This window comes from Lepidochelys kempii, chromosome 2 (assembly GCF_965140265.1).
Source record: "Lepidochelys kempii isolate rLepKem1 chromosome 2, rLepKem1.hap2, whole genome shotgun sequence".
Classification (NCBI taxonomy): domain Eukaryota; kingdom Metazoa; phylum Chordata; order Testudines; family Cheloniidae; genus Lepidochelys; species Lepidochelys kempii.
Window position 1 is genome coordinate 154,820,253 of NC_133257.1, and position 23,074 is coordinate 154,843,326.

A 23,074-nucleotide genomic window follows, 5' to 3' on the forward strand; every position below is an offset into this window, starting at 1 on the left:
TCTTGATTTACACTTGTGTGAGAACAAAATCAGCCCCAGAATTAATTAACTGAAATCTTATTTTTTTAATATAATCCACAGGGAGAGGCAAAGGAGCAGGTATTACAAATGACTGGATAGAAATATTTTCATAATTGTTCTTAAAAAGTTCAATGACAGCCACCTGATTAATTCCTGAAAAGATCTTTCATGGAGGGTGAAGGTGTATATTATCTATTTTCCTCTCAGGTGTCTCCTGGTGGAGGGATATGATCAGTGTGGGCAGGTAAGTTCAGTACTGGGGGTATGTTTCAGTTTAGGGTATGGGTGACATCTTTTGGCTGTTCTCATTTTACATGTTCAATTTTGCCCACCACATTATTTATATTTAACACAGCTTTCAAGTTCTTAATTATATTCTCATTTATGAAATATGGTTTTTTAGTGTAATTGTAAGACAGTTAATTAATAACCTGAACAGTTGTATGTAGAAATGCCACAGCATATAACAATGGTTTCCACTGTGGCATATTGCTCACTTCCAGCTGTTCCTGAGTAATAGCAGAGTATGTCCGCTTTAAACCAGCCTTTACACCTAAAAAATAAATAAATAAAATAAAAATCACACTGTATTAGTAAAAAAAGGTATAGCATCCATATCTTGGCATTTTAAGATTGATTTAGGTCTGTTGTAACAGATGGCCTTCTATGAGAAATGATTATCCCAACACAGAGTATCATTTTTTTTTAATATTCTGAATCACTGAACTGTTTATTCATTTTGATACAGTATCAGTCAAATTACATTTTAGATATGCTTATAGGGACAGGCTTAAACCAAAACATTGGATCTAAAATGTGAGAGTGTCAAAAATTCAAACACAGCTCCAGAGCAGAATTTTCTTTTTAAAAAAACCCTCTATTTTTAAAATGGGCAGACCCTACATTACAAACTTGGAGTGTTTGAAACCAGGATCCGTGTCTAAATTTTGGAGGGAAAGCCCATTTCTAATTCTAACACTTTAAACGTTACCATCCTAAAATATGAATTTGCCCTCATACAATTTTTTTTTTCTCTTTGGAGGAGGGATTGATCATTTTTAATGGTCTATAAAGAACCATTGTAAAGCCCCTCATCATCATGGCTTTTGTTTTTATGTAATAACTTAACATATTATTTAGTATATCACAAAAAAGTGGGGTTTTTTTATTTAAAATATTTAAAGTGTGACCTTCTGAATTAAATGAAACAAAGGACATCTTTGGGTAGGAGCAGTGATGCCACAATCTAAGCAAAGCAGTGAGGTGCACTTGCTCAGGCCTAGGCCTGGGAGTCCGCAGAGCTAAGTTCTGTTCTCAGCTTTGTCACTGACCTACTGTGTGACCTTGGGCAAATCACTTAACTTCTCCGCACCTCAATTTACCCAATGATTAAACAGGAATAGTGCTATTTACTCACCACTGTATGGCATTTTGATATCAATGAATGAAAAGGGCTACATGAGTTCCAAGTCTTGTTATAATTGCACTTTCTCTGGCCTACAGCAATCATGCAGTAGGCTGATATTAAGAGCATTCCAATACAACTTTCTGCCGCTTGGACTGCACAAGTATAAATACTTCTTTGATGTTGCCAATCTTGTTAAGCAATGGAAGAGAGTCCCAAAACTCTGCAGCCTAATTTCAGATAAATGATGATGCTCCAAACCTAAATTAAGCTCAGGAATCTTGAAACAATTGTTCATATTTAATCTGATTCTAAATATTAGCGATGACTGTAGATATATAAATACATAAAAAAGTTAAATATACAGTTATAGATATTCTGCTAACCAAGAAAGCCATCCAACATGTCTTATGAAATACAATGATACATATTAAAAAGTGTCTGTGGTTCCAATTTTCAAAGACAAGGTGAAATCCTGGCCTTACTGAAAACAGTGGTAAAATTTCCTTTGACTTTGATTTCACCCTCGGGCCTTAACAGGGTGTCAAAATCCCACATTTGGCATATAGGCACACAAAAGGCCATTTACATCAGCACCTAACTGATGAAATGAGAATCCAGCCACTGTGTTTGGATGTTGTACTAAGGTATCCGCATTTGTTCACTGGGCTTCCTAACACAAATCTGTACAAATCTCCTAACACAAATCTCCACCAGCCCTCTGTGGAGAAAGAAGTGGTTCGGGACTATTTAGAAAAGCTGGACGTGCACAAGTCCATGGGGCCAGATGCGTTGCATCTGAGAGTGCTAAAGGAGTTGGCAGATGTGATTGCAGAGCCATTGGCCATTCTCTTTGAAAACTCATGGTGATCGGGGGAAGTCCCAGATGACTGGAAAAAGGCTAATGTAGTACGCATCTTTAAAAAAGGGAAGAAGGAGGATCCTGGGAACTACAGGCCAGTCAGCCTCACCTCAGTCCCTGGAAAAATCATGGAGCAGGTCCTCAGGGAATCAATTCTGAAGCACTTAGAGGAGAGGAAAGTGATCAGGAACAGTCAGCATGGATTCATCAAGGGCAAGTCATGCTTGACTAATATAATTGCCTTCTATGATGAGATAACTGGCTCTGTGGATGAAGGGAAAGCAGTGGACGTGTTGTTCCTTGACTTTAGCAAAGCTTTTGATACGGTCTCCCACAGTATTCTTGCCAGCAAGTTAAAGAAGTATGTGCTGGATGAATGGACTATAAGGTGGATAGAAAGCTGGCTAGATTGTCGGGCTCAACGGGTAGTGATCAATGGCTCCATGTCTAGTTGGCAGCCAGTATCAAGTGGAGTGCCCCAAGGGTCGGTCCTGGGGCCGGTTTTGTTCAATATCTTCATAAATGATCTGGAGGATGGTGTGGATTGCACCCTCAGCAAGTTTGCAGATGACACTAAACTGGGAGGAGAGGTAGATACACTGGAGGGTAGGGATAGGACACAGAGGGACCTAGACAAATTGGAGGATTGGGCCAAAAGAAATCTGATGAGGTTCAACAAGGACCAGTGCAGAGGCCTGCACTTAGGACGGAAGAATCCCATCCACCGCTACAGACTAGGGACCAAATGGCTCGGCAGCAGTTCTGCAGAAAAGGACCTAGGGGTTACAGTGGATGAAAAGCTGGATATGAGTCAACAGTGTGCCGTGGTTGCCAAGAAGGCCAATGGCATTTTGGGATGTATAAGTAGGGGCATTGCCAGCAGATTGAGGGACGTGATCGTTCCCCTCTATTCGACACTGGTGAGGCCTCATCTGGAGTACTGTGTCCAGTTTTGGGCCCCACACTACAAGAAGGATGTGGAAAAATTGGAAAGAGTCCAGCGGAGGGCAACAAAAATGATTAGGGGACTGGAACACATGAGTTATGAGGAGAGGCTGAGGGAACTGGGGATGTTTAGTCTGCGGAAGAGAAGAATGAGGGGGGATTTGATAGCTGCTTTCAACTACCTGAAAGGGGGTTCCAAAGAGGATGGATCTAGACTGTTCTCAGTGGTAGCAGATGAGAGAACAAGGAGTAATGGTCTCAAGTTGCAGTGGGGGAGATTTAGGTTGGATATTAGGAAAAACTTTTTCACTAGGAGGGTGGTGAAACACTGGAATGGGTTACCTAGGGAGGTGGTGGAATCCCCTTCCTTAGAAGTTTTTAAGGACAGGCTTGACAAAGCCCTGGCTGGGATGATTTGATTGGGAATGGTCCTGCTTTGAGCAGGGGGTTGGACTAGTTGAGCTCCTGAGGTCCCTTCCAACCCTGATATTCTATGATTCTATGAAAGGGCCAGAAATACTGTAGCATGAATTTTTAAAGGCAGGTTTCAAATACAGTGAAATAAATGGCTAAGTCCTAAACTGATAAAACTTGAAAACTTCCTTTCTATGACACAGGAAAAAATACCAGTGTCATCTGCCATCCTTTACAACTTTTCCAAAATATATTCTAAAGGTATTAAAGGAGAATCAAAAGAATCAAGACAAAATTATCAAACCACAGTATTTAACAGCACAGTGTGCAGGCAATCTGGGACAAGATCTGAACAACATTAAAACAGTTTACATTCTACTCAAAATTAAACCATTATCCATAACACATCTCTGAATATTGTTAAAATCAAATTGCAGACTGGCTACAACCTGTCTTATAAAAGAACCAGGATGTCATCTGAATACAGACAAATGCTCTAAAAAAGATGCAATATATTTAAAACAACAAAAAAGAACCTAAACCAGAAACTTGGGTAACTGCCCTTCTGAGTGAAAATATCTGGGATTACTCCATAATTCAAACCACGCTGTCTTTCAGACAGATCAGAAGCAAAGCACATTTAGAATTCTTACTAACTCACCAGAAAGTTAAATAGTGAAATAAGAGGCTTAAATGACTGAGGGATCAAATTTGACCTTGGATACATATTCTCAAGCTCCCACTGACTTCAATAATTGAAACAAGCTGCAACATCTACATATAAATGAAAGGCAAACTATTGCACGGTGCTATGGTAGTTGAAAAAAAAGGACTAGAGAATTGCAAGCATTGTAATCTAGCACTCAAAGAAGCCTAGGTTTGACAACAGCTTCCTACCACTGACAAGGCAGACCTTGTCAGCTCCTTTCCCACCTTATCCCAGCAGCAGGCATTAGGCAAGTGGCTTCTTTAAAGGAAAACTAAGGGGTAAGCCTCTTGTGCACTGCCCTGAAAGATCCTTCCCTGTGCTAGCAAAATGCCGTTGGGTACCCACACATGGTTGACAAAACTCTACTCTGCTTCCTGCATGTCTCTCAATAGAGGACTGACTTCGTCCCTAAAACACCAAGAGCCAGACTGTAGTTGGCTGTTGCACAGGTGTGCAAAGTGGAGAAAGCATAAATAGTCTTTCCTCAACCTTGCCTCCCTGTCTCCAGCGCAGAGATCAGCCACGGTTGCCATTCATGCACTCTCCTGAGCATAGGGACTGCCTCTTGTTAGTGCCCCTGTGATGCAATCCTCTCAGAGACAAAGCATGACCATGGCTTAAGAGAGGCTCATTTGAGGGATAAGCCTCTGCACCGCCTCCACACATACCTTGGTCTGAAAGGCAGAGTCTGGTCCTGAGTGAGAAGCTGAGGTTTGAAAAGGGATGCAATGGTGAAGAAATTCACCTTAGCAAATAGGCTGCAACAGGCAGCTCTCTCGAGATCTTCACTATAGCTTAATGACGTGTTTTCTGTTTTTTTAATAAAGCAATCTAGTGAAAAGCAGGAACTCAGTAGCAACAGTGTAAGGAAAAGTCTATAGGGTTTCATATACTACATGCACACCTCTGCACTTCATATTCTCTTAGCCACATGCAAATGAACCATGGAAACAAACTGATCTGCAAAACGAAACTAACATTAATCATTGTATGTCCGCTGGGGAGGAAAACATCCATGTGACATATGATGTGATGATGCCAAAAGAATCCTCGTTCTCAGTCTGATTCTCTATAAACACTTTCCGACTGATTCTCTATACACAATTGCAGTCTGATTCTCTATACACACGTTCAGGAGACATTCACCTCCCCCAGCAGCTGCACTAGTCCAGCTGTTCCTCTCTGCTCTTTCCCTTTGCTTGGTTACTTTGTGCCAGTGTCTTTTTCAGCACAAAAGAGGTCAGAGATAATGGAATTGCCAAGTACAGCAGTATGAAAAAATCGACACTAAAGCACAGGTTCTGGAAGTAGGGGTGCTAGAGGTGTGGCAGCACTCCCTGGCTTGAAGTGGTTTCCATTATATTTAGGGGTTACAGTTTTGTTCAATGGCTTTCAGCACCCACACTATACAAATTGTTCCAGCACCTATGCACCAAAGTAAAATCATATTAAAAGTTGCCAAATTTATGAGACGCAAGAGAGTTAGCCTTCAATTTATTTATTACTTTGTGTTTTCTGAAGAAACAAAAGGTGATATTTTTGAGGGCAAAAAAAGGTGTGTGAAAACGGTAACTGTTGCCTTGAGACAAATATAAAGAAATCTGAGATTTGTTACAGAGTGCAATGTCACCAGTTATGGCAAGAAAACTCAGATTCAGTGACAAACATTAGCCCTTCAAATTTGCAAATTCTTGTGAAAATTCCTGTTTCGACATGAACATTTGTATATAAAAATCTCTTTCCATCTTTCAGCATAGATCAGCCCCTCATTCTTAGCAGAGAAAGACACACAGAAAAATGCATATTTAGGAATAATATCATCTCCTACACCAAACATAGAGTGCTTCCTGTCAGTCAGGGTTGGGACCCAGAAGGGGGATCCTGGCTGATTCCTGCTGAGGTGACTCAGTCTGGCAGGTGTGGCTTATTAACGCCTACTTCCACATAAGGAAGGGGCAAGTGACTCTTTGGGTAGATGAAACTTGGATCTATGGCAGGAAACCTCTGGTGACAGCCAAGCTTAGGAAGAAAGTTCACCCTGAGGTTTATGATTTTATTCTTGTTATTATCTGAAGTACCAATACATCCAAACCCCAGGAACAGAAAAATTTGGATGAGATGCTGTGAGCCAGATTGCCCCCTCTCAGATTATCTCTCTGGTGATGATCACCCCAAATTGTCTGTCCCCCCAAAAGGTAAAAGCCACTGGGGTCAACATGTGCCCCTGCAGCAGCTCTGGCCACTGGTCCTCCTGTGACACCCAGATTCCAGTCAGCGCAGTGGCTTTGGAGCCGTGCTTCCAAGGACTAACCCCAGCCACATCAGCTGCCACAGACCCTGGGTAGGATCTGCAGAAAAGTGAATGAGGCCTGGGGCTATGTTAACTTGTCAGTATAATTTCTGTGGAGCTAGAGTGCGGGATGATGTCTGTCCTGCTAGCCCTTTCCTGTTAACCCTTCCTCCTGCCTGCCTGAATACAACCTCTTCTCACAGAAGACCCTGAACCACACAGAGCCTCTACAGGGTGTAAGGAGGGGAACAGTGTTGTGGATGGTTTGAAGCCCCCCTTCCAGGCAGAGAGGGAAGATCCATGGATGCAGGAAACCTCCTTGCACATGTCTATGTGAAAACACTCCGGCCCAATACGTGTAGTTTCAGTTCAGAGCAGGAAGGGGTTCTACCTTACCATAAAGATTTCTGTAAACAGGAACATAATTTTGTTCTCTAATGAAAACACCATTCTAAATCAGGAGGGTATATTATAATAAACGTAAATACCCTGGAAACTTAAATATCCCAGGACTAAATGGTGGTAAATACTTATGATCTGTGTTTCCAGCAAGATACTAAACTTGTTACAAGCCTCAAGTTCCACAGCCATCCATTCGTTGGAAAATATTTCATTATGAGAAACAGCATCTGTATATTACTGAAAATTCTGGCAGTCTTGGATGCCAAAAGTTAGGCACCTAAATATATTTTTAAGCATCTATGTACATAGCCTGATTGCAAAAGTGCTGAGCACCACAGCTCCTGTTGATATTCAAGCCACTTATTTAGGCTCCAAAATCTAAACTTAGGCATCAATTTTTAGCACTAATTGCAGATTTTGGCCTAATATTCTTCACAATTTATTATATACTGAAACAACAAGATTGCCAATAGTCTGTGTTAGAAAATGAACAATGAAAATGTTCACAAAAACAGTTTAAAGCTTCATGCATAATGAAATTGATTCACACAGGGTTGCATTTAGTTAACTGAAGAACAGGGAGAACATAGAGCAGCACAGAGTAATCAGTAAAAGCAGCAACTGTCAGGATGATTTTTTTTACCTTGAGGTGGTTCATTAGTAAATTTGATAGATGACTGCAAAAGATTAATAGGAAATTTTGAATGGACTTCTGTAGTAATCCACGTCCTGAAACGAGGGTTCATAGATTCTGTTGTTATGATGGTGTCCAATAATTCATCAAGGAAATCCAAGCCCAGGTGGCAGTTCTGCAGAAGGAGCCATCCTCCATCTTGTATACACTGATTTAATAAGCGCCTTGCATGGATCTCCTGGCCCTGGCCCATTGAAATGGCACGACAAGGAGTATTCTGTAAGAAAAAAGTATCTTGTAATCTCTTAGGAATGATTATTAGTGTTGCTTATTATTTTTACAGCACCACAGGGGCTTATGGAACTTAACAGACAAAGAAATGAAATGTAAGGGGGCTGCACTAAAGCTGACACCTCTGAAGATCTGGGTTCTGAACAGGCCCCTATCCTCTGCTCCTTCCGCACAAGCTCAGAGGAAACTACTTCTATGAACATGGTTGCAGCAGGATCCATGAAACACCCACCTTTGCTGCACTTCCCTTCCCCATAACTCTGTGGAAACCTTTCTGTGGTGCAACATGGATAGGGAAGGGTGGATTGGATATAACCAGCAGTTTTCTGCTGGATGCCCTGACACCAGTCAGCTCTGTGTTCTTGGGGAACCAGGGTGCAGTATCCAGCCTGTCTGATTCATGAAGGGCACCCCCACCCCAGTCTTCTGCTTGAACCAAAGCCAACAGAAGAAAGACTTACAGAAAGCAATGAAAAGGCGGTGGGAGACACACCTAAACCCCTCCTGACAAGGGTGACAAGATTAAGGCAACTCCCCTAGCCTCATTTGCATCAAAGATGGGACAGGGAGGCATCTCCATTAGCATACAGCATGGAGAACAGAGATTCCAAGGCAAGAACCACACTGAACTCTGGGACCAGAAAAGCAGGGATGCACTGCATCATGGGGGATCTCTGCTCCAGATGTTAATGAACCCACGCCTACACACACCCAGCTCAGCAGTCATCAGACTAATTCTAGTAATGAACCCTTGATTGATATCCAAAATACTGAAGCTGCCTAATTGCATTGTGAACTCCCTTGAAGGAACACCACCCCTGAATGATCAGTTCCTATTGTCTAGCCTAAAGAAAACAGTTTACCCATAAACAAATCTAGTGTTCTCCCTTGAACCATTGTTGTTTCCCTACAAAAAACTCCTACGCACGCCCAAGTAAGTGTTCTGATGCCTGAATTCAAACTCTGCATCAGTTCCACTGGCACTTCATCTTCTCCGGACTGATCGCGCTGTGGGCTCTGCCTGTAACCAGCACTCAGGACCCTGAGCTATGGAACCTGACCATCACCTGGGAACCCCGACCAGTTCACGCTTCATGGAGTGGTGAGACCCCAGCTCTCTCTCTCTCTGTTTTCTTTTCTACCTCAGGTATAACTTTTTAACCCTGACTTGTTTGATCAGTTTTTGTAATCTTTAATAATGTAACTGTTATGTCTGTTTCGGCTCTCCTTGTGTGGTTATTCAAGAAATAACTTTTATGGTTAAGCTGATTGCTTCCCTCCCTCTCTCTCTCTGAACTTCTCTTTAGTGTTTCTGGCTTCCCTATTTACTCCGCAGCAATGCTCCTCTTACCTAAGCTAAAGATCCCTGTAGTGTCCAAAACTACGGTGGGGTTTGCTCATCAAGTGGGTTATTTCCAGAACAATTGTAATGTGAAAGTGGGGATAGTGCTGAACCTGGGACATATGAGGGTGGCAGCTTGGAAGTGCTGCTTGGCCCAGCTTATTGAGTCCAGGGACATATAAGGGGTCAGCTTGAGAGTGCTGATTGACCCAGTCCACTCAGACTTGCTGTGTTAGTGTGTCTGTGTGTGTGTTCATCTGATTCTGGGGCTGGAGGAACTCAGCCCTGGGGAACCTAGGTCCTGCAGGACAGCTCCATTGGGAGGGGACTCGCAGAAGGGAGAAGTAGAGCTCCATATAAAAACACAAGGGACACGAGCAGTACATTAACAGAATTACAGAACCCCCTCCCCTCAGAAGAATAACCCTAATAAATGAGCGTACCACAAAGTAATGGGCAAATCTGGTAACAGCTCCCCCATCCCTCCAGTTAAAGTACCACACATTACTGTGAGCAGGGTGTGTAGTAGCTTACTGTTCTCCCCTTCTGACACTCTGTACTTCAAAACAGCATCCTGGAACCCCCATATTCACCACTGTGATATAATTATATGTTTTGTACAAAATATGCCTTGTGAGCGATCATTTAAAAAGTCTTGATGTGTTGAACATTAATATCTTGTTGAATTGTAGGTTCTATCATTGTATGATAACTTAGGAAGTATTGCTATATGTTTGTTACTGAAATATGTGCTAGGTGGGAAATGCCCACAGCTAGCCTTTCAGTGGCAACAAAGGAGCAACTAATACTGACGAGACAGATTTACATCAGGACCTGCCAGACGTGTTGATGGCTCATCAAAAAGAATCCCACTCTCTCAGAGAGGGTATGTACACAATGGAGGCTACCTCCCCCCCATGTCACAGCAAAGATCTTTCTAGCACCTGGAGAGAAAGTATAAATGAGGGTCAAGGACATCACCTCTTAGCCTCTCTCCTCCCCCATCTCAATACCTAGAAGATTGTTTGGAAGACAAAGACTTTGAACTGGGGAGATTGGTCCCAGGCTGAGAAGGGAATTCAGCCTGTGCATTAAGAACTGTAAAGTGCCTGGAACATCCAGTGAGCTAAGAAAAGCTGTTTGATTCAAATCTTGCTTAGTCTGTTAAAGTTATACTGTGATTCTATTTTTTTTTCTTATGTAACCAACTTTGACCTCTGTACCTAACACTTATAATCACTTAAAATCTATCTTTATGTAGTTAATAAACTTATTTTAATGTTTTGTCCTAACCAGTGAGTTTGTCTAAAGCGGTTGGGGAATCTGCTCAGATTACAAAGGCTGGTGCATGTCCAATTTCCTGTCACGAAGTGGTGAACTAATTAATGAGCTTGCACTGTTCAAGAGAAGGTCTTGAGCAGTGTAAGACAGGACATCACTGGGGTGCAAGACTTGGAGGCTGGGGTCTCCCTGCATACAATTCATGAGTGGCTTAGAGAGCATTCATGCAATTCAGCTGGACATGTGCCTCTACATGTTGATGGCTGCTTGATCACAGCACCTGGAGGTATTTGCTGTTTGTCACTAGCAAAGCACTGTGAGAGACAGCCCAGGCTGCAGAGTTTAAAGGGACTCATTGGTCTTGCAGACTAGGTTGTACCCTAAGGGTATATCACACCCCCTTATGCTGTGGAAAATCTTCAGGAGGTGTGATGGATTTGGAGCAGTTCTGTAGTGATTTATGAATACTGTATGTTGATCTGGTTATTGGGATGTTTACTGTATGACAGTATGGATTTAGTTTAATCAGGAACTATCTGGGGAAAAAATGTAGGAAAGGAAAGTGTGGCTCAAGATAAGAAGTGAAGCTCTGTGCATGGATGTCCTTGCCTCCAGCAGAGCCCCAGGATTTATGGGGGCCAAACCCTCTCCCGCTAATGTGGGAGCAACCCTGCTGCCCTGAGGCAATCAGAAAGAACCTCTGCAAGTGCAATCTTGTGGAGTTTTACTCCTGGGGGAATTCTGCACCACTGAGTGTGTGCAGAATTCATGACCCCCACAGATTTCTCTGCTTCCCTGCAGAAAAATGACTTCTGACAGGGAAACAAAGGGAAGCTGCAAGAGCAGTCACGCACCACTCCCTAGCTGCACGGGTACAACCCGGAGCAGCCAGTGGAGAGGTAAATCACCGTAAGGCTGGAGACACCCCAGCCAGTGGCTCCCAACCTGAGATGGGCTCAGTTGCTAGTCCCAGCTGGGCTGGAGGCAGAAGACGGGACTTCCTCTACCCCTGAAAGGAGTGGCTGGGGCTGGATCAGACCCACCCCCAGAAACCTCCCCCAGCTGCAGGAAGCTCAGCATCCTCCCATGCTTCCTGCACCCATCGCTCCTCAGCTGCAGGGGAGGGCTCACTGTACGGGGAACTGCTCCCCCATCTGCCCAACCCCCATGCATCTGGACCTCCCATACCCAGGCACCCCACCAAGCCTCACCCCATACACCCAGAACCCCCCTAGCCCTCCATACCCAAACCCCACCTCTTTGAACCTCAACCCCTGCATCTGGATACCCCTGCCCCCAGACCTCCTGCCTCCAGACACTCACTCCTACACCCAGACCACCCCCCACTTAGCTCCCTGCACTCAAACACACACCCTGAGCCCCACCTCCCTGCATCCCCCTGAACCCCATCCTACTGACCCCCAATTAGCTGCACCCAGACCCCCACCCCACCAAGCCCCATTCCCCCAGCACCCAGACCCCCCTGCAGAGACTCCCACACCAGACCCCTCGCTGAGCCCCAACCACGTTCACCTGGAAGCCCCGGCAGAGTCCCATTGCCCCTGCACCTGGAACGGCCCCAATGAGCCTCTGCCTGCACCCAGATCCCCCCCACACCTAGACCCCCCACTGAGCTGCCTGCACCCAGATTGTCCCACACAGAATCCTCTCACCCCACACCTGGATCCCACCCCACCGAGCCCATCCACACTTATATCCTGCCAGGTTGAGCCTGCCTGCCCCACACCTGGTGCACCTGGCACAGAGAGGCAGGCCCAGGCCTTGTGTTGTGTCAGGGTTGAGTGCGTATCCCTGGCATAGGGAGGCTGCAGGATGATCTCTCACCTTCATGTAGCCAGGAGGGTTAGACTGATTAATCTCTCGTCTTCCTCTAAGAGGAGGCTACAGCAGAGACTGAGGCTAGGTCGGCACTACAGACCTATGTCGGTATAACTACATGTGAAAAATCCACACCCCTGAGCGACATTGGTATACCAATCTTAACCCCCTGTGTAGACAGCGCTATGTCAACAGGAGAGCTGCTCCGATGCACCATTTTAAGTGTAGACCTGCCATTACTGGCAGCAAGGGAGGATGGAATGAGGCTATTATTGGCAAAACAGTAGGCCATGGAATCACAAGTATCACGAAGGCAGCCGAGAGTACTGAAAAAATCAATTTCTGGACAACACCTGCAAGACCCCCCTTGTGACAATCAGGGTCCAGACAGGGGAGAACAGGGGGCTTGAACCCCAAAGAATAAGCAGTTGAATCAACTGATTGTATACCATGTGTGCTATAAAAACATGCTGAGCAAGGTCTTTAATGAGTTTGTAATGTTTGTAATGTTCTAAACTTAGTGGTCATTATGAGATACGTAGACAGGCTATGGTTATGAATTTATGTATTTGTGTATATGGACAACTGTGCTCATAATCTGTGGTGCAGTTCCACCTCACCCCTCAGGGTGGAGGACAGACAGGCAGGGAGGGGCTGCCTCCACAACCAGTTGAGACTAGCTCCATGCACCTAGCACTATACCACCCACGAAAAGACAAATGATGGGCCATTCGAGTTACTGGAAAGATACTGAGACATCCCAGCTAGAATTTCCCCAACTAAGAGTCACCATGTCTGAAGGAAAAAAAATTGTGAACCCTTTTAAAATGGAAGGGGTTTGAAACAAAAGGCATCCAGAAACTGAAGGACAGTGACTTGGTGGTTGCTGTCCATGAAACACTGGATCCTCCCTCTGCCTAAGGGGTATGCTAGGAAACGGTTCAAAAGCAATAGGTAGAAGAGGGAATGTATTAGAAAAGGGATTTTATCTAATATGGAAGTGAAACACCTGAGAATGCACATTTATGTTTATTTTCTGTGTAACTTGTATAAGTTTCCTCTCCCTTACTATTTCATCTTTGAATCTGTGGCTTTTCTATTACATAAACCTTTTGTTTATTTCTACCCCAAGCAGGTCTCTGGTGTGGAAACTGAGTGGAGCTTGTGTCTGGGAGGCTGGTTTCACACCTCCAGGGCCTGTGAACCAGAGGGGAAAAGTCCGAGTATCTTGTAGTTAATAGCATGGGGAGGACGGATTTGGAGAGACTCAGGACTGGACGGCCTGCTGGTGTCATCCTGCAGGGAGTAACTAGGCTGGTGGAAGCCAGGGTGAAACCTTGTGCTTGGGGGCACGATACTGGTGTCAGGGGTCTGGACCAAAGCTGCACAGGATAAAGAAACTAAGCAGGAGGTGGCAGAACCCCTTTCTGGTCTGGGTGATTCCCAAAATGTCACACCGCATCAGATCACAGTAAGGATCTTTTATACTCCAAGGAAGAGCGTCTTCTGATCCCTGGGGACAAGAAGGGTAGCTTGAAGATCCACACTGAAAGGTTTGGGTTTTATTTTGCTTTTAATTTTGAGATTGTCTCTTTCAAGTTACCCCTTCAAATGCACTGCTTCCAACAAAGATACAGATCCTAGTCCCTGTCTCAGGGGTGTCTTCACAACCTCTATTTAAAAATAAAAAATTGGAGCTAAGAAGAAGGATGCCATATTCCCCAGCTCACTCCAACTGCCTCCCTTCCCCACCCAGTGATTGTGTGTTAGCTTCCTAGACCGTAAATTCTCTGGGATGGGGATCATGCCCAGGGTAATCCAACTTGTGTTCCTAAAGTTAGACCCTTAAATCTGTATCTTATTTAAGCACCTAAATAACATTGGCCTGAATTTCAAAGGTGCTAAGCATCCAGAGGTTCGAATGAAGCTAATGGGATCTATGGGTGCTCAGCACTTTGAATATCAGGCCACTCTTACCCAATTTTTATAACATTATGCATCTTTATTTGAAAATTTTGGTCAGAGTCTCGTATACATCCTCATAGGCAGGCAGCATAATGGGGATCCATTATTCAGGTGAAAATTTCTTCTCGGTAAATTCATGTTTATATCTACATTTTGAACCATAAATACAAGGGACCACAACCCTTTCCAATGATGCTGTGCTGTTGGTAAGCAATTTTTCATGTATCTACCACGCAAATGTATTGAATGTTATGGTCTCCAGTTTCCTTTTGTCTTTCATCATTCACTGCAGTCACTGACACAAATGAATTGGGAACTATGGCGTGTGTATGTACGGTTCTAGTTAAGAAAGGTGGGTCTGGTACCCCAAAACACCCTCCACATCAGGGCATCAGCCAGGCTTCCGAGGAACATTTTCACAAATCTGTTCACCTGCTGGATTAATTAAACATTGTTCTATTTCCAACTGTAACTGCCATCAGTTCACAGAACAAACAAAAGATAACAATATACACGACCAGCACTGCTTTTTTGTTACAACTAGATACCTCCTGGTGATCTCTGGCACAGAAACAGCTGTCTCTTTGTACAAACTGACTGGGAAAAGTAGAACAGACCCAAAATCCATTTCCTAAGAACACAGGCATGAACCAAAGTGTGCTCATATGAATGCATGTGAAAAGTGACAAAAAGGGGTGAGCTCACTGCAAATCAAAATTCAATTTCTAATTCAACAAAATATTCATCGATAATTTTTACCACTGTTCATGCAGCTCTACTAAATAAGATTTAAGATACCTTTGATTTTGCAAGACGCTCTATATTTTCAGTGGGATCAGATCCCATAGATAAAAAGCAAGTCAAGGGCGTTCGACAGTCACTTTCAGTCCACATTGCTTCCATATCAAGAATAAATCCTTCTGCATATTTCACACCGAGAGATTCTGCAATGTAGTGCCGAGCCTGCAACAAACATTTCCAAATACATATTAAATAATCTTACTTGTATACCCTTACCCACATCAATGTGTGTCACACAAACCCAATGTCTACTACCATGGAAACTGAGGAACCATTCACAGATAGCCCTGGTGGACCAGATGGAGGAGCTAGATCTAAGTTTAATTTTCAGTTTAACTTAAACCCAAGTTACAAATATTATAGCTTTAAATAGAAAATTTCTTACCTGATGCTGTCCTTTCTGGGACTGACCTATTCCCAGTCCAAGACATGTGGGCAGCACCTCTCCTGTAAATACTGGAAGCAGCTCAGATTTTATCCATAAGGCTCTGGGCCTTACCCATACCCTTTCTGCCCTCATTTCACATGAGTACTTCCAAAGCTAACTTGAAAGAGTAAATTTTGACTGGGATATAAAACATAACCTTTTGGACAATAATGCCTCTTCAAGTGTACTAACTATATATATGAATCTTGAAGAGTCCCATTAAAGAAGCACCCGGGAGGACTTATCTTGGGCGTGAGTGGGCTGACAGGGAACTAAATTTTTCATTACAGATCATGACCTCTCCCCCAGTCCAAGATATGTGACTTAGTGAGCAGATTAGGCAGACTCTGAACCGTTCTAGAACTGGTTTATCCACAGCTGTTGTGACAAAGTTCCTCCTCTGCCTTGGTGGGTCCTGCGCTTATTGGTGGATTTGCTTGCCTCAGAGATTCACGGCAGCCCTCAGTTTGGCCACTTTTGCTAGTGGCTCAAACCTGCCGTCCACTCAGCTAATCTCATCACTGGCCAGCATAGGGGAAACTAGAACAACCCCCGCAGTCTCTGTGTCCCACCTAGTGGGTCAGGGACAGACCAGATCCCTTTCCAATTTAGACCTTCCCTTCTGGTGTTTCTCACAGACCAGGTGAACTCCTCCTGTGTCCGAACAGGAGTTGGGAGGATGGGGGGGAACCCGGGCCCACCATCTACACCGGGTTCCAGACCAGGGCCCTGTGGATAGCAGCTGTCTACAATATTCCCTGTATCAGCTGTGTGACAGCTACAACTCCCTGGGCTACTTCCCCATGGCCTTCTCCCAGCACCTTCTTTATCCTCACTGCAGGATCTTCCTCCCGAAGCCTGATCAAGCTTGACCTCTTCAGTCCTCCAGCAGCACACCTTCTCACTCTCTGCTCCTTGCGCACTCCCCTACTAACTGATGGGAGGTCCTTTTTAAACCAGGTGTCTAGATTAGCCTGCCTGCCATAATTGATTCTAGAAAGTTCTTAATTGGCTGTAGGTGTCTTGATTAGCATGCCTGTCTTAATTGGTTCTAGCAGGTTCCTGATTGCTCTAGGGCATCCCCTGCTCTGGTCACTCAGGAAACAGAAAACTGTTTATCCAGTGGCCAGTATATTTGCCTTCTACCAAACTCCTGTACCCCACTGGTCTGGGTCTGTCACACTGTATAGACTTTGGTGATGCAGCTTATCCAGCTGGCAATGGGAGATTTAGAAACTTTCAGACCCCAGAATATAGGGAGAAAGGAAGTGAATAGAGGTATTTTTTCTTAACTGTTTGGTTCCACTAAGGTATATTTTAACTGTTCGTTTCACATCTAGCATGTGCCGTGCTCTTCCTTTCAAAGGAAGAATGCTCTTCTATGATACCTGGAATAAAGAGTTTGTCTTTGTAATGAATGTTTCTGCAGTATGCAAAAGGGCCTTGTCTTCATGGAAGAGGCAATGATGGTCATCCCTTCTAAGGGTGGAAATTCTATAACTTCTTCTTGCTGACTTGATTACTGCCTGGACCCCTCATCTCTACTCTGCCATTGGCCAGGAAATGGAGAGAAACACTCCTGAGGGTTCCCATATCCTCCTCATGGAAGGAAGGAGATTTGGAAAGAATGAAAGACTCCTTGCCAAGTGGTTCAGTTGCACACTTGAGAATGCAAGAGGGAACTGTGGACCTTTTTTTCTGGTGGACTGGGCCAGGGGATTTACCCCACAAAGAATCCCTGATCAGTGAGGACAGAACCACCTGCTAGGTTTCAAATGCTAAAGAGGATGGATACACCATCCAGACTCAGAGTTTCTTCTCCTGGCAGAATGAGGGTCCATGGGTTGGGAGTAATTGTGGTATATAGAGAGTCCCTTCTCAGGCTCCTCCTACACCTAAGCTGCCTAATTCCATAAGAAGGGTTCCAGGTTGTAGATCAGTGGCAGAGATAGGTGTCTCCCTGCAGCCTGGACTTAGATGCCTATCTCTAAAAGAGGGACAGAGGGACAGACACTTCGCTTGTTGGCATCTCCCAATGGATAGCTTAGATTGCTCCCCATCTAGTATGCTGGCTTTTGTGGATTGCATTATTGGGCACTTATCTCTCCCCATTCCTTGTACGGGGAACCTAGGCTCCTAACTCAGGCTTTGTGGATCACAATGTTGTTCCTGTGATTTTCTAGGTGCCTAAAAGTTTAGCATTGCAATGCTGAGTGCCAAAATGTCTAACTCCTTTTGTGCATCTAGGCCTGGGGTATACAGATATTATGGTGGAGCAATCACTAGATCATAAGCACCGATTCTGTGCATGCTCCTTTGTGCTCACATCCATCAGTCACCCACCGACCAACTGTTCGGTGGGCTCCGCCGATCAGCTCCACCCCATCCTGCCCCGGCGCCTCCCGCCCACTGCCAATTAGCTGTTCAGCGGCTGCTGGGTGTATGGGGAGGAGTGGGGAAGGGGCACGGAGGAGCCTTGTGGGGGGTGGAGTGGGTGTGGGGCCTTGCAGGAAAACGTGGAGTGCTGGGTGTCCTCTAGATGGAGAAGGGGCGCTACTCCACAATTTACCTGTAAGAGTTGGAATAATGATAGATGAGATAGGAGAAGTGAGATGCTCCTCTTTAGTCTGGCTACAGGCATAGAATTTGGAGTGAGAGTGGAAGGGACGTGATTAGAGCTGTACAAATAACAGATTTATGAGTTTGCTGGCAATTAAAAAAAAAGGAAACTTGTTTTGTGTCGACCTGTTCCATATTTGCAATGTGCCTTTCAGAGATTCAAACTGAACTGTTCTCTTTCCACTGCTTAAGTGAAGAAATGAGACTGTGTCTTCTTATGTGAAGAACCACAAAAGCTGTACAAATTTCAGGACTATACTGTATAGCTGTGCCACTGTGTAATCCTTCCTGGCACATAAAGCAATATAATAGCTCTAACAAATTAATTAACATATTACATATTTTTTTAATTTGTTATAACCAGCTATGTAAAAAGTATCCATAAAATATTTCCAAACTTTCAGAACAGGCAATTGGATTTCTACCATATATTTTGTTGCAAAACCAAAGAAACTTATATCAATAATGCTCGCTTATGGCTTATACCGTACATTAAATCTCTCCTTCTCACCTGAGCAATGGTATGATCAGGACACCAGCTCCGGATAAGGAGCAGTTTACGGAATGTATCCAGTAAACTGTCATACCCATCAGGAAGAGGGGTCTCTTCAGGTGCTTCTTTATCAAACCAGGATTTCCAGGCCTTTTCATTCCTTGTAACTTGCCCCAGAAGCTGATTAAAAGGGTACAGATTAGATAACTGTACAAGATTGAGCCATGTCATGTCAAGGATCCACTTCTTTGGTTTTGGCTGTACAGAGTTCAGATCCAAACTTGCACCTCCTGCAAGATGAAAAGCATTGTGAAGAAAGCATACATTATTTAAGCCAAAAATTATGAGTCAGCAAAGTACTTAACTCTTAGTAGTAACCATCTTATGGAATTTGCAAACAGAAATTTGGACTCCCAAAACTGCATTGCAAAACTTTGTTAATTCAGAAGGATTGTTTATAACCCAAAGTCCACAAAATGGAAGGGAGAAAAGGTGGTCTTGTATTAACATGCAGGAGGAGTCAAGAGATCTGGGCTCTTAGGGCATGACTCTGAAGTGCACAATGCCTCCTGAGGGGTAGAAGTTAAAGGTTCTCAGCAGACCACAGGGAGGTTATCTTAATTTCTCCATTATTCATTTTCCTCATCTGAAAAGTGGGAATAATTGCCTACCAAATAGGGTGCTGCATGAAAGCCCCCAGAGCGGAAGGAGAGAGGATCCGAGGACAATCTCATCCTCCTTCCTCTAGGCCAGAAAACCTGGCCTAGAATGAGGAAGCACATGATGCATCCTTGTCAAGGGCATCACAATGCTCATGCTCTTCTTGCATGCCAGAAGGCACAGTAGCTGTTTGCACCACCACCCCACCAAGGTCGATAGCTTAATGCCACCACCATGGAATCCTTAACTAATGGATCCTGAGATCCTTGGATGGAAGGCACAAAATACTGGTAGTATAAATATTGCAAAGTGCTGGTTTGACAACTCATGGATATATTTAAATAGGAACATATTACAAGAAACTACCTTTGATGAGTGTCTGAAACTCATTGTGAGAAATTTTCTTGGCCTGCAAGTCAATCTTCAGTGCCATGAGCAATGTGAAGAGGAACTTGTGATTTTCATACAGCCCTCGCACAGTGTACTTGTAAACTTCATAGGTGAGATGCTCAATTATGTTGGCTACTCGTTTGGCTGTGATCTGAGATTTCAATGATTTTTCCACCGATAGATCAAAAATGCCAAGGAATTGCCGTAAGGATGTTTGGTACATTACATTTACCAAGCTCATTTCCACAATTAGGAAATAAAGGATGCTGCCACGACAAGCAACTGGACGATATTCTTCACGTGCGGTGTTGATTTTCACCTCTGTCTCTGCTGCAACATTTAACTTTTCACTCACCTTAAAATACATTGAAAGACCATGTAGATTATGTTGGGTCACTTGCGATTTATACAGCAAAGATAGAAAGGAAGGTATTGATTAAGAAGATGATAGTATTTTTATTTAAATTTTACTTTTTATTCTAAGAGCTTCTGGGCAGGCACTGTCTCTTCATATGTGTTTGCACAACCACAGTGTACTTTGATACTGCTTGGGCCCACTAGGCATTATTGTATTAAAATGTGCCCCGCCAGAGTTGTATTTTCTGTAGAGAACGCAAGGTAGGCTTGCAGAGGGCTCCCTGTGCTGCTGTGAGGCTGCTGACACCTGATCCCTGCAGCTGTGAGTGGGAGGCTGTGACCCTAACTTGGCAGAGCAGAGACTCCCTAGGCAATCTAAGAGGCTGAGGAGGAGCCCCCAGCCACAGGGGAGGCCACCCCAACTGCTGAAGGATCCTGCCATAGACTTTTGCTTCTCTTCCTCCCCGTTCCAGTCCCGGCTGGGGGGTCTCTGCTCTGCCCTGCCAGGACCACAGCCTTCCCAACTCACCCCCACCCAACACACCTTATGCTTCCAGAAATCGTGTGTCAGCAACCCTGGGGGCGGTGCAGGAAGTCCTCTGCAGCTCAGCTCTTATAGGAGCGAGTGAGCAGGTCCTGGGCTCCCTGCACTCTGCTACAGGGCTGGTGACACCCGATCCCTGGAGGCACAAGGTGCTGCGGCGGGAAGGAGAGAGGCTATACTTGTGCCAACTTTTATCAATTGATGTTTTTCCCAAGATTTCAGTGTATTTGTTGAAACTGGTGTTTACTGATCTTTAGCCATTAAAATTGATTCCTGCCAGGCCTAATTAGATTATTTATTTGTTATACAATCAGATATTAGGTAGTATTATAAACTGTGGAACAACAGCAAAGAGGCGAGTCTGTTCAGACAATATTTAAATAACAAAATATATCCCCAATTTATTCAAAAGTCACCTCTTCTGCAGTTATTTTAGTGATTCTTAGGACTTCTATCAGAGATTCATCGTCAACCAGAGACCCTTCTGTGCTGGTTAGACGGAAGAGAAGACTGTCTTCAAGATCCTGCATTTTCCTCTTGTTCGATGTCACTTCTTCCATCAGCTTCACTCTTTCTGCCTCCAGTTCCTACAGAAGAAAATATTAGAATCTTTAAAGTTTATTCAAAGGAGAGACGACTTATACCCATGCAGAAAATGCATGATTTCATGTATGGCAGAAAGAACGGGAATTTTTCTACTGTTTCTCTAAGACACAAAAATGTATGTAAAATGGGATGTATGCGCATACTGTATTAATTTGAGTAATGGAGCATATGGATTAATGAAATAGTAGGTTGAGTATCAGGAAAACTTCCTGACAGTAATGTTATGAAGCTGTAGTAAAAGACACATTGTTTTGGATAGTTAAAATTAGACTGGACAGAGGACTGGAAAATGTAATGCAGGGACTAATCTTGCATAGGCAGGGGAACTGGGTAGATGACCTTTTCCATTTCTAACTTCTATTATTCTTTGGTTTAGCAAAGTAAGAATTTTCTCTCAGCTTATAAAGCAAGAGATGCTCTAGTGGCGAACATCTGTACAGTGTGACCTTTCTATAATATTTCTACAAGAAAGATGAACAACGGAGCAGATCTTCAGCCCATTCAATCTGATTTGTGCTGCTTCAGTGGCATAATACAGACCCAAAGACGGTGTAAGTGGCCACCTCTGGAGTCCCTTTGCATAAATGGAGTGTTGGGGTATGGCCATGAAGGGCCTCTAGGCCCAGCTGCTGGAAGACCCTCTTGACCCATCCTCTGCAGGGAGGATGCTTTGCCTCTCCTAAACTTTCAGTTTATTTAGCCTTAAAGATTAAACCTTTTATTGTAAAATTGGTATTTTTTAAACAAATTATTGGTTTATCTCTATCCATAACTCCTGACAATCTATTTTCATTCATTTCAATATGTCGTGTTACTGAGACAATGGAACTCTGTTCTGAATGCTGTACATTTTATTTGTGTTATATCAAGCATCACCCCCTTACGGTCCCATGCAGCAATTCTATTTATAGTGGTATATGATCATCATCCCCTTTTGCCAGAGAGAAGAGAGGGAAGAGATTTCCCCCTGCAGAGGTCTCCCTTTACCTGGGCCAGGCCAGACTGGGCCTCCCCATCCATCACTTCCTTCCTGTGCTCTTTTTAAAACACTTGCCTGTTAATGGACGATTTAGCTCATTAACTTCCTAACCCCACTCTTGCCTAGTAACCAGGCACCCCTTGACCAATTAGGCCTTCTCCAGGGGAACCTAATTGCTGCCAGTAGTGCCCAGAGTACTGGCTCAAACTCCATCTCTCAGCACTCTGTCACAGGCACTCTGTCATACTTCAGCAGAGTCTTTGAGCATGTATTTATCTTTAAATATACCTTTAAATTCAATTTAATACAGTTTTCATTCCATATTTAATACTTTAATGTATATCTTCAAAAAATGGTTAAACAATTTTTCCCCCTTTGCCCCTCAATGCTAGGCTTCTGCCTGCGAAGAATTTTTATGGATGCATTTATAATATCAGAAAATAGCAGTTTAGAACAGAAGTAGTGACAGCACCTTCACTATCATGGTGCAACAGGGTTCTTCTGTCATTATCATCACCCACGTGGTTTCAGCAACACCTTTTTAAGATGAGAAGAACACACCCTCCACTGGTTATACGTTTTATTGATTCCTGTAGCAGCCCTTAAGAATGTCAGGGCTGTTTCTTTCATTTTTAATCTGTTGCTGAAGGTCAGTAGTTGTGTACTTGCCTTCCTGATTATAACAGGAGGCCTGCTTTTCAGTTTCTCTGATACAATTTACAATTTATCATTATCAGAGAGAGCTCCCTTGGTTTTGAGTTTCTGTGGCAGAACGTTAATCTTTTCTTGAGAGAAGAG

General features: G+C 43.8%; 1 protein-coding gene across 1 annotated transcript in view; it reads right to left on the reverse strand.

Moving 5' to 3' along the window:
- The window catches only part of LOC140907170 (dynein axonemal heavy chain 5-like), a 266,273-nt gene that overhangs the window by 43,100 nt on the left and 200,099 nt on the right, over window positions 1–23,074 (reverse strand). Inside the window, exons 66-71 of the mRNA XM_073332494.1 lie at window positions 21,108–21,278; window positions 19,767–20,145; window positions 18,759–19,030; window positions 15,199–15,363; window positions 7,692–7,959; window positions 453–574 (exon numbers count right to left, since the gene is read on the reverse strand). Of these exons, the coding sequence (XP_073188595.1) occupies window positions 453–574; window positions 7,692–7,959; window positions 15,199–15,363; window positions 18,759–19,030; window positions 19,767–20,145; window positions 21,108–21,278 (1,377 nt within the window). The remainder of the gene's footprint in view (window positions 1–452; window positions 575–7,691; window positions 7,960–15,198; window positions 15,364–18,758; window positions 19,031–19,766; window positions 20,146–21,107; window positions 21,279–23,074) is intronic.